Source organism: Microcaecilia unicolor, chromosome 4, assembly GCF_901765095.1.
Source record: "Microcaecilia unicolor chromosome 4, aMicUni1.1, whole genome shotgun sequence".
In the NCBI taxonomy this organism is placed as follows: domain Eukaryota; kingdom Metazoa; phylum Chordata; class Amphibia; order Gymnophiona; family Siphonopidae; genus Microcaecilia; species Microcaecilia unicolor.
The window spans coordinates 86,316,991-86,332,608 of record NC_044034.1 but is presented as its reverse complement, the minus strand read 5'-3'; the positions used below and the strand labels follow the sequence as shown (position 1 = coordinate 86,332,608).

Below are 15,618 nucleotides of genomic sequence, written 5' to 3'. Positions count from 1 at the left end.
TGGTATATCAAATCCATGACCCTTTACCTTCCCAGTTCACGTTTGGCATAGAAGCCTGTGCCCTCTCTAATCAAGAAACTACTGGACACTGAGTGCCTCCATGTTCCTGTGCATATTGGGCCCTAAGCACATAAGACAGGATAACTTTCAGCCATCTGACATAACTCTCTTCCACCTTTCTGCTCATCTTCTTCAATCAACTATTCAGTTACCAGACACCGAGAGGCCTAGTATGAGAACTGGTAAAGGATGAGAGGTCTGAGGAAACAAATAAAATGGAGGAGCAGACTGGTCAAAGAAAGGAAGAGAATCGAGCCTGCAATGGACAGGAGGCACCATTTCTCCTTAGAGCATTCTGCAATTTAATTCAAGACATTGTGCTCGGAAACCTGCAGTGGGTTGACCCTGTGCCTCCTTAGCAATATTTCTCTCCCAAAGGCAAGCATAAACAGCTGGGGGCTTCTGCATGCCAGCAACAGCTGTATGTAGATGTATTGTGTTTATGACACAGAGAAAGGGTAGGCATGAGCAGTAGGAGCAACCATTACAGGCTTAAATGCAGGGTTGGAGGGGTCATTCTACAGGAAAGCTTCCATCCCAGAGCTCTTCCTCTATACAGGTCTTAATCACTGTGTGAAATTATCCCAGGAGGATGGGCAAGAAAACCACCGGGAACAAAACAAAGGGCAAAACTGCAAGGTTAGTGAAAGAAATCAACCTAGTAAGCTGAAGCAGTGTCTTGTGCTGAGCTAGGCTGGACAGCATCACAAAAACCTCTTTCAGGATTTTAAGAGTACACAAGAACAGATTTTACTGGAAGCTGCTGAATTACAGCTTGAGGGTGGACCACCCTGGAATACTAATGCTTTTAAAAATGAGATATCATGTATAATTTTACAAGAACATCATCACTCATTATACCATAATTATTTACTTTTCCGGCACAGGTCTCTGGGATGAGTACAGTAACATGCAGATAATCCTAAACCCACACATGTACCAAAACATCGAAACCTTCTCTGCCCACAATTGCAGTACTCAGTATTCAACATCAGAAAAAGATCACATTTCTCTGTGTTTACCATCATATTTCACAGTTATGCATCTATATACACACATCTCACATCTGACACTGTGATAATGCTGCACAGGTTCTGCTTCTACAATCAGAACTGAAGAACTCAAATCTTCCAGCTTCAATGCTCAGCTCTGGCACAACTAGTATTAATTTTCACGTGTTGTATAAGTGGCAATGAATACACATTAGCTCCAGATTCACTGATACTATTTGTGTTGACACAAGCAGACTAGAAAGAAAGTTTCATATCCCTACCCAATGAGGTAGTTTCACTCCAGAAGTAAATGCTGGATTAAATTAGATTGTAAACTCTGTCGAGCAGGGACTGTCTCTCCATATTCAAGTGTACAGCGCTGTGTACATTTAGTAGCGCCAGTGGCGTAGCGGGGGCGGCTGCCACCCGGGGCGGATCGCCGCTGCACCCCCCCCCCCCCGGCACAGCGCCACCCCATTGACACAGTCCCCACCTGCCTACGAGCTCCGTCCATCTGCAGACGAAGATGGCACCCCCCCACCAGCGTGGATCCCCCCCGGCATAGCGCCACCTTCCCCCCGACACGGTCCCCACCTGCCTACAAGCTCCATCCACCTGCAGCGCTGCTGTAAAAAAGAAATCGTTTCGTCGGCCCTTCCCTCACTTACTGTGTCCCGCCCTTGAGGAAATAGGAAGTTACGTCAGAGGGCGGGACACAGTGAGTGAGGGAAGGGCCAAGGAAGCGATTTCTTCTTTACAGCAGCGCTGAAGATGGATGGAGCTCATAGGCGGGTGGGGACCGTGTCGGGGGGGGGGGGGGTGGCGCTATGCCGGGGGGGGGGGGCCCACGCCGGTGGGGGGGGTGCCATCTTCGTCTGCAGATGGACAGAGCTCGTAGGCAGGTGGGGACTGTGTCAGGGGGGAGGCGCTGCACCGGGGGGGGGGTAGACGGATGCACCCTCCCACCCGTTGACACCCGGGGCGGACCGCCCCTACTGCCCCGCCCTTGCTACGCCACTGAGTAGCGCTATAGAAATGATAAGTAGTAGTAGTAGTAAATGCATGTGAATGGCATTTTGGAGTGAACTGCAATAGCACAGAACACAATCAGGCTTATTTTCAAAAGAGAAGGACGCCCATTTTTCAACACAAATCTGAAGATGGGCGTCCTTCTCACAGGGTCGCCCAAATCGGCATAATCGAAAGCCGATTTTGGGCGTCCCCAACTGCTTTCCATCTTGGGGACGATGAAAGTCCCCGGGGGCATGTCGTAGGCGTAGTGAAGGTGGGACTTGGGCATGCCTAAAACATGGGCATCCTCGACCCATAATGGAAAAAAGTGTTCCTGACGAACACTTGGACGACTTTACCTGGTCCTTTTTTCCTTACAACCAAGACACAAAAAGGTGCCCGAACTGACCAGATGACCACCGGAGGGAATCGAGGATGACCTCCCCTTACTCCCTCAGTGGTCACTAACCCCCTCCCGCCCCTTCAGCTGTATTCTGATATTACACTGGGAACAGAGCTTTGTATGGAGCTTGTTTTAAGTCTATTAGGAACTAGGTTTTTGAGGTTATTTGATATGATATATTTTTTATTTATTTTAGCTGGCTCTTGGATTATTAGTTATTATGATGTGACACATTGCTTCCTCATAATGAGTGAATTGTATTCTTTTGTTTGCGGTACTCCACTCTGATATTATTGCAAAGGCAAACTATAAAGCTGATGTGCAATGCTGCACTAGTTTTCCTGAATGAGAAAAAGAAGCGAAGCCAGTTTAGCTAATCCAGAATAGCTGATCCAAAAGCAGAAGGTTTTGTTTGTCAAAATCAGGACAGTTCAAGAGTGAGACTCTTTGCATGGGCAGGGACAATTACATCAGGACTAAGATGAAACGTGTCCCCCAGAGTCCTCTTCAACTGAGGGGCCCTTTTACTAAGCTGTGGTAGGGCTAATGAGCAGGTAGCGTGGGCCAAATCGACACTGCGGCCAGGCTAGCGTGGGTGCCCAGTGGGAATTTTGAAGTTGGCGCGCACTGTTTTCCGTGGTAGAAAATATTTTTCTATTTTCTACTGCGGGGGCGTTCCCGGAGGTAATCAGCAGCGCGGCTACATTAGCGCGTGCTACCTGATTACTGCACAAATAACGCCTGAGCCCTTACTGCTAGATCAATGGGTGGCAGTTAAGTGCTCATGCAGAAAACAGCCGCACACTACTTTTAATGTTAGCGCACGGCCATTTACCGCCCCACTAAAAAAGCCCTTTTCCCCATCCATGGTAAAAAGAAAAGGCCCAGTGCATGACCAATTCACATGTCCAGACTACCACAGGCCACTTTTTACCGCAGCTTAATAAAAGGGCCCCTGAATGTGCACAGCACCGAATTTAGCGTAAGCAGTTACTGAGTCCCCTGCTTAAAAAAGGACTGGTCTGAGAAGCTACTCAATTAAGAATGAGGAACAGACGCCTTGTAAAACTGTACCATCTTCCTTGAATTCAAAACTGTTCAGTCCACCTTAGATCTCTGAAGCTGCTATAATAATAGTTCACAGAATAAAGAACACACAGTATGATATCAGCTTATTGGCGCTTCCTGTAATTAAGCAAAACATCTGCTAAAATGGATGGCAGCAATTTTTTAGCCAAGAATGAAAACACTGAAAGAAAGAAGCAGTTTACTTACCATTGTCTTCAACTGTGAAATGGAAGATGTCACTGGTAGCATTAGATCCTGTTCTTAGGATGTAGCATATCTTCATGTCGTCTATATCAGCTGGAAATGTGAAAAAATATGGTTTATTGTTTATGGCTTATTAATTTGATATACTGCTTCATTAGTAAATGAGTCAAAGCGGTTTACAACATCAGAATTAAAAGAAAATAAAAGCAGAACTCCATAAAATTAATAGGAAAGAACATAAATTCACAGGGCTTTTTTTGAGGGGGTACTTGGGGGTACTGAGTGCCGGCACCTTTTCCAGTGTCTGCTAGAATTGACCCATGGACCACAAGTTTTAATGAAAGAGCTCAGGCTCTACACACCAATTCTGCCCTGTCATAGATTCTGTGACTGGTTGCAGGGGGCCTGGCTATTGTGGAGTGAGTCCCTCAGTGATCACCCCACCCCTGGAGGGTGGCCTGGCATTTCAGTTCCGGCACCTTTTTTGCTAGAAAAATTGCACTGTAAATTCATACTCTTTAGTCTGATAACCCCATTACAGGCCTACTACTACTAATAATAATCATTTCTATAGTACTACTAGACATGTGAAGCCCTGTACACATTATATGCTGGTATTTTCTCTGTCCCTAGAGGGTTCACAATCTAAGCTTTTTGTAACTGGGGCAATGGAGGGTTAAGTGACTTGCCCAGGGTAACAAGGAGAGGCAGTGGGAATCAAACCCAGGTTGCCAGGATCAAAGTTCACTGCACTAACCATTAGGCTACTCCATTACTTTAGTGGTTATCAAGTGCCAATTCAAAAAGATAAGTTTTCAAAGTGGTCCTAAATGAAGTATATGATTTTTCTCACCTAAGATGTTGTGGCAAAGAATGGGGTAGGCTATCCACTGGGTGGATGAACACTAAATCCTACGAGGTAAAAGATACACAAAACAAAGTGGGAAGGGAACCAATGACTTCAGGATGTAGAGACTATGGTGATATATAAAGGAGCAAACTTTATTGGAGACTCGACACAGTACTGTGTTTCGGCCACAGGCCTGCCTCAGGAGTTATAACGTATCTGGAGGACCAATAATAAGAACTTCCCATCGATAAGGATCATTGTCATCTATTAAGCCTGCTGAAAACCCTTCCACTGGATTCTTGTTGAGCTCTGCTAATTGTCTCCGCAGTAACAGCACCGTGGCAAAGAATTCCATAGAGTAGGGGCCAAAAAATAGAAGGTACTTGTCTTACATGGGTAGGGCAAGACAAGCCTATTGTCTGTAAGGGACGGAGCATACAGAGAGGGTAAGGTATAACCAGTGACGATAGATAAGCAAGTTTACTATTATGATATATCTTGTGTATTAGACTTAGCATTTAAAATTTTATTCTGAATTCTGTCGGAAGCCAGTGTAACTGTTTAAGAAGGGGTGTGGCATGATCATGGCATTTTTCCCAATATAAGATCCTAGCTGCAGTGTTTTGAAATGTCTGAAGACATTTTAGATTAGAACTTGTAATACCTGCATGTATTGACACTGCAATAGTTATAACGTGAGTTAATATATACATAGAACAGGGACTGGAGATAGTTTGATTCCACAAAGTTTTGGATTACCCATAACTTACGTAAGAAATAGAAGCCTGATCAGAGTACAGAAGAGACCTGTGGAGAAGAAGAAAATGCCAGATCCAGGATAATACCAAGATACTTGAAGAAGGTGATGACAATTGGCCAATTGAACAGAAGTGGAGTAAGAGAAGGAACGGATGATGAACCACTGTTTTCTCTAGATTTAAAACCAACCAGTGATCTTGCAGCCATGTTGCTACTTCGTGAAGACAATTCTGAAGTTAATAGCCTCACTCTTTATGTACTGCACAAGAAGGAAGTCATCTGAATAGGAATAAGAATTAATACCATGGGCCTGGATTAACAATGTCAGTGGGCTAATAAAGAGATTGAAAAGAAGTGGGGAGAGAACAGAACCCAGGGAAATGTCATAGGAGAGAGAGTAGGAGGAAGACAGAGAAGACGCCTGCAGAACCCGAAAAGTATATTGTTCCAAAAAAAAAAATTTAAAACTGTTCCCAAGATCCTTATAGAGGCTAGGCATTGGAGTAAAAGGTAGTGGTTTATCAGGTCAAATGCAGCCAATTAGACATTACCAGTGCAATGTAACCTGCATCAAGATGACTTTGAAGTTAACTTAGCAGTCCCGTAATAAATGTTTCAGTACTAAAACTGGACCTGAACCCTGAATGACACGGATGCAATGCATCGACGAACTTTGCGTGTATTTGTAATTGGGAAAATACATCAGATTCCAAGATCTTAGAAAGGAAAGGGAGATTTGAAACTGATCGGTAATTGGTTTGGAGTTGATCCACATTAGCCTTCTTAAGTATGGGTCTAATGATGGCAGTTTTAAGGGAAGATGGGACCTTTCCTACAGACAAGCTCTTAGAAATTATGGAATGTGTTATTAGGATGCAGCTCACTATTTATAATTATAGACCTCTATCATATCTCCCCTCAGCCGTCTCTTCTACAAGCTGAAGAGAACTAGTTGATTTAGTCTTTCCTCAAAGGGAAGTCGTTCCATCCCCTTTATCATTTTTGTTGCCCTTCTCTGTACCTTTTCTAATTCCACTATAGCTTTTTTGAGATGCGGTGACCAGAATTGAACACAATATTCGAGGTGCGGTCGCACCATGGACCGATACAAAGGCATTATAACATCCTCATTTTTGTTTTCCATTCCTTTCCTAATAATACCTAACATTCTATTTGCTTTCTTAGCCACCACAGCACACTGACGACACCTAGATCCATTTCTTGGTCGATGGTTCCTAACATGGAACCTTGTATTACGTAGCTATAATTTGGGTTCCTCTTTCCCACATGCATCACTTTGCACTTGCTCACATTAAACGTCATCTGCCATTTAGACGCCCAGTCTCCCAGTCTCGTAAGGTCCTCTTGTAACTATTGAATACTAAAAGTTACCCATGTATATCTGACATTTGGGTACAAGCACTTACACCAGTTCGCTGGCTGGCAAAAATGTTCATGTCTAAATTACAGGTACTCATATACCTGGTTATGCTAGTGTAGCATGATATGAGTTAATTGTTAGAATTATTGAAATATGTAGCATGATATGAGTTAATTGTTAGTACTTTCTAATGGAAAGTAGGCGCATGGGCACTGTATTATAGAAATACCCCAGCTGTGCACCACATGTAGGCACAAAACCCTGGATTCAATAGATGGCACAGCTGATTTGCGTGTTCAAGGTAACTGATTAATGAGCCAATCAGCACCAATTGGCTGCTAACATCCAATTATTGGCATTAATTGGCCTTAATTGGGAGTTACGCACACATCATATTCTATAACAATGTGTGCATAACTCCTATTGGGCCCGATTCTATATATAGAGCCCATGCGATATGTAATCATGCTTAAGTGTATTCTAAATATCGCACGTAAATCTATGCATAGTATTTAGAATACACTTAGGTGTAGTTCATGTGACTAAATCTATGCCAACAAAATGCTGGTATAAATCCCTGCACGTAGATTTGTGTGCATTGGCCCATATTTTATAACAAAGCGTGTAGATTTTAGAATGCCCATGAAACGCCCATTTCCACTCCCCTAAGCACGCCCCCTTTCGCCTGCGCACATTATAATTTAGGTGCAGTACATTACAGAATACACTTAGCAATGTACATATGTAAATTCTAATTTTTGCCAATTTGTGATCGTTATTGCTTGTTAAGAACTGTTAACACTTTAACAATTTGTTAAAACAGCTTGTTACAACAATTAATCTATTTATTTAGTTACATTTGTACCCCGCGCTTTCCCACTCATGGCAGGCTCAATGCGGCAGGCAATGGAGGGTTAAGTGACTTGCCCAGAGTCACAAGGAGCTGCCTGTGCCGGGAATCGAACTCAGTTCCTCAGTTCCCCAGGACCAAAGTCCACTGGAGCGAAGCGGGGCAGTGACGTAAGAGACGGAAGGAGCCTGCAGAGCCAGCAGCCAATGCTTCGAGGTTGACTACGGTGCCGCGCTTTTTTTTTTTTTTTACATTTTTTCTCGTCTTTAGCGTTGGTTGCGGCGCTCAGCTCAATCAGCTGAGCGCTTCTTCTTTTTGTAGCTGGGGCTGGCGGGCCTGAATTGGGAGAGGGAAAACGGATGGCAGGATGGGGACTGGGGAGAAAGAAGGAAAACGGAAGGATGGGGAGAGAAAGAGGGAAAACGGATGGCAGGATGGGGACTGGGGAGAAAGAGGGAAAACAGAAGGATGGGGAGAGAAAGAGGGAAAACAGATAGGAGGATGGGGACTGGGGAGAAAGAGGGAAAACAGAAGGATGGGGAGAGAAAGAGGGAAAACAGATAGGAGGATGGCAGAGAAAGAGGGAAAACGGAAGGATGGGGAGAGAAAGAGGGAAAACAGATAGGAGGATGGCAGGATGGGGACTGGGGAGAAAGAAGGAAAACGGAAGGATGGGGAGAAAAAGAGGGAAAACGGATGGCAGGATGGGGACTGGGGAGAAAGAGGGAAAACAGAAGGATGGGAAGAGAAAGAGGGAAAACGGATGGCAGGATGGGGACTGGGGAGAAAGAGGGAAAACAGAAGGATGGGGAGAGAAAGAGGGAAAACAGATAGGAGGATGGGGACTGGGGAGAAAGAGGGAAAACAGAAGGATGGGGAGAGAAAGAGGGAAAACAGATAGGAGGATGGCAGAGAAAGAGGGAAAACGGAAGGATGGGGAGAGAAAGAGGGAAAACAGATAGGAGGATGGCAGAGAAAGAGGGAAAAGGGAAGGAATGGGGAGAGAAAGAGGGAAAACAGATAGGAGGATGGCAGAGAAAGAGGGAAAACGGAAGGAATGGGGAGAGAAAGAGGGAAAACAGGTAGGAGGATGGCAGAGAAAGAGGGAAAACGGAAGGATGGGGAGAGAAGAGGGAAAACAGATAGGAGGATGGCAGAGAAAGAGGGAAAACGGAAGGATCGGGAGAGAAAGAGGGAAAACAGACGGAAGGATGGCATAGAAAGAGGGAAAACAGATGGAAGGATGGCAGAGAAAGAGGGAAAACGGAGGATCTGGGAGAGAAAGAGGGAAAACAGACGGAAGATGTTAGAGAAAGAGGGAAACGGAAGGATGGGGAGAGAAAGAGGGAAAACAGACGGAATGTTTTAGAGAAAGAGGGAAAACGAAGGAGGGGGAGAGAAAGAAGGAAAACAGACGGAAGGATGGGGAGAGAAAGAGGGAAAAACAGATGGAGGATGGCAGAGAAAAGAGGGAAAACGGATGGAAGGATGCAGAGAAAGAGGGAAAAACGGATGGATAGGGAGAGAGACACTGGATGGAAGGATGGGGAGAGAAGAGGGGAGATGGATGAAAGGATCAGAGAGAAAGGTGAGAGACTGGAAGGAGTTGGTAGAGAGAAGGGACTGAACAGAAAAGGGTAGAGAGATAGACACTGGTTAGAAGGAGGCAGAGAGAGACATTAGATGGAAGGATTAGGAGAGAGGGTAGATGGGTTGAAGGATGGGGAGAGAAAGAGAAGACGCTGGATGGAAGGGTAGGGAGAAAGAGGTGACACTGGATGGAAGGATGCAGAAAGAAAGAGGGGAGACTACTGGAAGGATGGGGAGAGAGAGGGGAGACACTGGAAGGATGGGGAGAGAAAGAAGAGATCTGCTGGATGGAAAAGGAGAGTAGTGAAAGACTGGAGAATAAGAGGAAGGGGCATGGGGAGAACAAGGGTGAGAAAAAGATGAAAAGCCATAAGTAGATGAAGGAAATTAAAGAATGGATAGTAAGAATGAATTAAATCTGGACAGAGAGAGAGAGAGAGAGAGGCAGGAAAATATTGAAGAAAGCAAAGAAAAAGGAGAGAAAAATGACAAATGGCCAGGATACCCTGGCAGAAGAGTTAAGCGAAAACGAAGGAAAGCAGAATCTAGAGACTGGGAGCAACACAATGAGAAAAAGTAAATGGCCATACAACAAAGGTAAAGAAAATAATTGTATTTTTAATTTAGGATAAAGTAATATGGTGTTAATAAAGTTTCAGAGACCAATACTTCCTTCCTTAGGTCAGGAGAGGATACCGTAACAGCATTATACTGACCTGAGGCAGGAGGTTTTGGCCTCTGAAAGCTCACTGAAAAGGATGTTAGGCTATTAAATAAATTGTCTGAAATCTGATGCACTGAAAAGCAGCACTTTACCCTGTGTGACAAATGTATCTGAGTGTGACAACATTTTGCTGGGGGAGGGGGGTAGAGAGAAAATTTTGTGCCCACCCACTTTGGGTTCAGGCCCACCCAAAATTGGCAGTCTGGCTTCGCCACTGGTGCAGATTAGGTGCTTCGATGCTAATTCTTTTTATGGAATAGCGCTTGATGCATAATTTTATCAGTGGAATTTACTGAATCTAGTCCAACATAAGATGAATACAGAAGAGGACCTCCGCTCTCAGATGTATCCCCACCTCGAGATTAAAATATCTCACAATAAGGGGGTGGGAGTAGAGGGAGGTTAGACTTTGCAATCAGAATGGGGACGGAATGACCAGAATTGAGTGTCCAAAACATTAAGATGATTGCTATTGGATATGGGAGGTCATAAGAGTCCAGGCTTCTATATGTAAAAAGTTTCTTTACACATTATTGGATTTTCCATCTTATGCTCGATCGGGGTTTTGGTGGGGGGGGGGGGGGAACGACTATTTTTATTCATTTTTTTTGTAGTTAAGTCTACTGAATGATGATGTTTAACTCTTTGACTGTATCTTGTATTTGGTACCACTTCATCAATAAAAAAAGATTTCTCCTTAAAATGACACAAAAAACAAAGAAGAAATAACCTTACAAAATAAGTACCTGTATGTATGTAAACCGCTTTGAATGTAGTTGCAAAATACCACAGAAAGGCGGTATATCAAGTCCCATTTCCCTTCCCCTTTACAGAACACAAAAAGAAGAAACACAAAAGCAAAGGTGACAAAGAAGAGTCCCAACAGATGAATCCTGGTGATGTAAAATGCAGGAACAGTTTGAGAACAGATGTGGTTTCCACTGATCATTTAAACAGACCAAATAATATGCCAGAAATACTTGAACACTCAACTGATAATAGATGCAGTGGTCACCAACCCCCTCCCACCCCCCCAAAATTTTTTTTTAACATTTATTGCCAGCCTCTATTCCAGCCTCAAATGTCATAACCATCTCCATCACAGCAGTATGCAGGTCCCTGGAGCAGTTTTAAGTGGGTTCAGTGCACTTCAGGGAGGCGGACCCAGGCCCATTCCCCCCCCCCCCCCACCTGTTACACTTGTGGTGGTAAATGTTGAGCCCTCCAACCCCCCCAAACCCACTGTACCCACATGTAGGTGCCCCCCTTCACCCCTTAGGGCTATGGTAGTGTTGTACAGTTGTGGGGAGTGGGTTTTGGGGGCTCAGCACCGAAGGTAAGGGAGCTATGCACCTGGGAGCAATTTGTGAAGTCCATTTATTGCCAGCCTCTATGCCAGCCTCAAATGTCATACCCAGCTCCATCACAGCAGTATGCAGGTCCCTGGAGCAGATTTTAGTGGGTGCAGTGCACTCAGGCAGGCGGACCCAGGCCCATTCACCCCCCCTACTTGTTACACTTGTGTTGGTAAATGTTGAGCCCTCCAACCCCCCCCCCCAATAAATAAATAAATTGAAGCTATTATGTCTAGTAAAACAACCAACTTTCCAACTACTGGTCTCCTAACTGCGGGGTCCCGCAGAGATCTCCCCTCTCACCTATCCTGTTCAATCTCTTTATGTCATCCCTTGCCTTAGTACACCTGGGTCTTAATGAACCAGCTATAGAAGAAAACACTATTCAAAATGAGAGAGCTACGTCTAGTCAGATCATTCTTCGACCAAAAAACCTTTATACTACTAGTCCAAATGTTAGTCCTACAATTGGATTTCTGTAACATTCTAATTCTTTGTATTGTCAATATCAGAAAAAAAAAACCTACAAATCATACAGAATACAGCTGCCAGACTAATATACAGATTGAATAGATATACTAGTGTTTCAACTCATCTTAACAAACTGCACTGGCTTCCCATAGCAGAATTATATAATACGGAGTGGGAAGTGGACCAATGACTCCAGGGAAACAGGACTATGGTGACAGAAGAAACAGCTTTATTCACAGACTCGACACAGTACTGTGTTTCGGCCACAGGCCTGCCTCAGGAGTCTCGATCAAGCCTTGAAGCTTGTATGTAATATCTGATAGTCTTGATAAAGACTAAATCAATATAATTCGAGTGATGTAGCGTCACTCCCAAAGACTGCTTCATAACAATCCATTGACTTCTACCTCCTAGTATCATCCACTATCCTTTCCCATAATGTTTTTGGTCTCATGCATTACACCAAAGGTCTCTAATTGTTTTCATACCTCACACTAACATTATCGGCTTTTGTCTCAACTAGAATGCAAACCAAACTGAACCCTGGAAAGGGGATATTAGCAGTATACAAGAATTGATTTCATTTGAAGGCAGGGTCAAATGGGAATTAACTATTGAACCTAACTTTTATACCAAGGCAGAGAGCAGCTTCCTAAAATTAGTCCTAGGGCTCAGACACTAACAGCTCCAGCGCTTTTACTTGCAGCTATTAACACATTTGTTTGCTACACTAAAATTACCAGCTGTCTGGAAAATGTCTGCAACAGCAGAAAGGGCTTGGTGTTGGCAGTACAGCATGCCACCAGTCAAGAATTATGAGGCTCTGCAAAAAGTATTACTAAGGGGGGCCACATGGGTGTCGTGGAACTGGTGTAACTGAATAAATCAAAATGTAGAGTTTGTATACACAGAAATAAACGGCACCATTTAGGTAACTGTATTTAGATTCTTGAATTTGCAATCATTTAAACTGTGGAAGGACACTAAAACCAAATTCACTTGCTATACACTTCACTCTATTTCTTTTAGCATATACAGTTCAGGGGGCCCTTTTACTAAGCCGCGTAAGGCTCTACATGTGCTCAACACACGCCAAAATGAAATTACCACCCGGCTACCACGTGGCTCTTGTGGTAATTTCATTTTTGGCGCAGGTGTGATACGCATAGCCAGAAAATAATGTTTATTTTCGGAAGTGTGACTTGGATGCACGCCAAATGGCATTTGGCACGTGTAGGTCATTACCAACAGGTTACCGTGTGAGACTTTACTGCTAGGTCAATGGCTGGCGGTAAGGTCACAGACCCAAAATGGACAGTGGCAATTTTCATTTTGGAACACGTCCATTTTCGGCTAAAATTTTTAAAAGGGCTTTTTTATAGGCACGCTGAAAGATGGATTGGTGCATGCCCAAAACCTGCACCTACACTACCGCAAACCATTTTTCAGGGCACCTTAGTAAAAGGACCCCTCAATTATTAAAGATTACAATAGCCGCCATCTGGGAATGGGCAATAAGGAAGTTACAGCCAGGTATATGAACTACCATTAAATAAAGCTGGGCAAATTCCTAAAATAACTGGTCAGTTGTATTGTGGTGACCATGAGCCACATTTTCACAGAAAATCCTTAAGAATTAGATAGGCAAGCTTGCGTCAACTAGAAGATCATCTGCACACTTAATTCATAAGAAAAACATAATTTTTCAATGTAAAAACCAGGAGGGTTGCAGGGATCGCCTCTGCCACTTCATACCCTATTCCCACCTTCAAGACTTCTGGCAGGGTAACCAAAGGACCAGGACACCACCCAGTTCTTGTTCTGGAAAGCAATAAGCAACTGGGGGATCCATGGGCTTCCCAATCTTCCTACCAGTGTTCCTGCCAGAAGATGGGAGGGGGGGGGGGGCACTCAAAGGAGAACTCCTATTCCTTTTATTATTGGCTCACCAGTAAGAAAACAGTTAAAACACTCTCTCTCTATATATATACTACCTTAGCCTTCAGGCTCAGTCCTACTGATTCGCCAACAGATCAGGTTTTCAAGGTATCCCTAATGAATTTGCATAAGAAAAATTTGCATGCCTACTACCTCTATTATCCAATGGATTCTGTATAGGTCACCCAAAGTTGGGCACACAATTTTGGCAATAATTGACAATTATTGGCATTAACAAACTCCTAATTGGCAGTAATTAGGAGTTACACAAGGATTTGCGCTATTCTATAACAAGCGCACCTAAATTCATAGCGCACAACTCCAAAGGAGGCATGGCCATAGGAGAAGCATAGGCGAGTCAGGGGCGGTCCCAGTAACTAAGTGCGATGTTATAGAATACCTGTATTTGTGCATCTAACTGCCATCAGTCTCATTACAAAAAATGTGACCTGTGCTAAACAGGACAAGACAGTGGTAAAATAACATGTCTTAACGGTCGCCCACGCTTAATATCTTCAAGACAAGAAATAAATCAAAGACATACTATAATCATAAACACATTTGCTCAGTTTCTCTCTACTGAAGAAAGCAAAATGTTAAGCAGAAGTGACTCCTCCTGGTGGCAAAATGAGTTTGATTTTTTTTTTTAATTAAAGCAGATGAGTGAGAAGGAAAAAGATGCGTAAGGAATACTTACTATAAAATAAATAAATAAAATAGAGACACCAAGGTGGAGCAATTTTTAAGCAAGAGATTCTGACCTCGCCTTCCGATCCAGTTCATACCCTGCCCCATTCTACTCTCTAAAAACCTCTCTGCCAGGATTATGACCCTGAACAGCTTCAGATCTTGGAGCCAACATTTTTCTGCTTGTTAATCTTGCGACAGTTCTGGCAAGCTTGTAGTTGAATTCAGGCAGAGAAAAACATAAGAACAGTCATACTGGGTCAGACCAGTGGCTCATCTTGCCCAGTACCTTGCTTCCAACAATGTCCAATCCAGGTTACAAGTACTTGGCAGAAACCCAAATAGTAGCAACATTCAATGCTACCAATCCCCGGGTAAGCAGTGACTTCCCCATGTCTATCTCAATAGCAGACTATGGACTTTCCCTCCAGGAACTTGTCAAAACCTTTTTTAAGCCCAAATATGTTAACCACTGTTACCACATCCCTGGCAAAGAGTTCTAGAGCTTAACTATTTGCTGAGTGCAAAAAGGCTTCTTCCTATTTGCTTCCTCCTATTTCCATGTAACTTCATTGCGTGTCTCCTAGTCATTGTACTTTCCGAAAGAGTAAAAAATTGATTCACTTTTACCTGTTCTACACCACTCACGATTTTATAGACCTCAATCATATCTCCCCATAACCATCTCTTTTTCAAGCTGAAGAGCCCTAACCTCTTTAGCCTTTCCTCATATGAGAGGCGTTTTATCCCCTTTATAGTTTTGGTCACTCTTTTTTGAACCTTTTCTAATTCTGCTGTATCTTTTTGGCTCCCTAGTCTCCTGCATTCTGCTAGTGATTCCTGACTTTGGTTGGGAAACGGCCCTCCATAATGAGAGTCTACTTCTCAATGTGGAAGACTTGGCAGGTCTGCATTTAAGGATGTTGGTTTGTTAGGCTCCTCTGACCAAAACGATTTTGTGCTGCCCCTGTCACCAGACCCAGTCTTCCAACTTTAATTTCTCTGTATCAGTGTAGACTAACAGAATGACTACATTATTTCATTTCTTAGGAACAAACCTGATCTTCAGACAGTGGTATTCAAAAGTGCTGACCAACACCAGCTGAATTTGGCCCAAATATTCAATGCTCGGCCTAATCTGGGAACCAGCATTGAATATCCAGGTCATAGGCAGCCATCGGAACTTATCTGCATATCGTAATATTCAGATAGATACCCAGGTTTTAACCATGTGCTAACAAGTTAGTGTGCAATAATGTAGAGTGCTAACTAGTT

At 43.6% G+C, this 15,618-nt stretch overlaps 1 protein-coding gene across 1 annotated transcript in view; it reads right to left on the bottom strand.

Moving 5' to 3' along the window:
- The window catches only part of FREM2 (FRAS1 related extracellular matrix 2), a 288,273-nt gene that overhangs the window by 259,209 nt on the left and 13,446 nt on the right, over positions 1–15,618 (bottom strand). Inside the window, 1 exon segment of the mRNA XM_030200407.1 lies at positions 3,742–3,831. Within this exon segment, the coding sequence (XP_030056267.1) occupies positions 3,742–3,831 (90 nt within the window).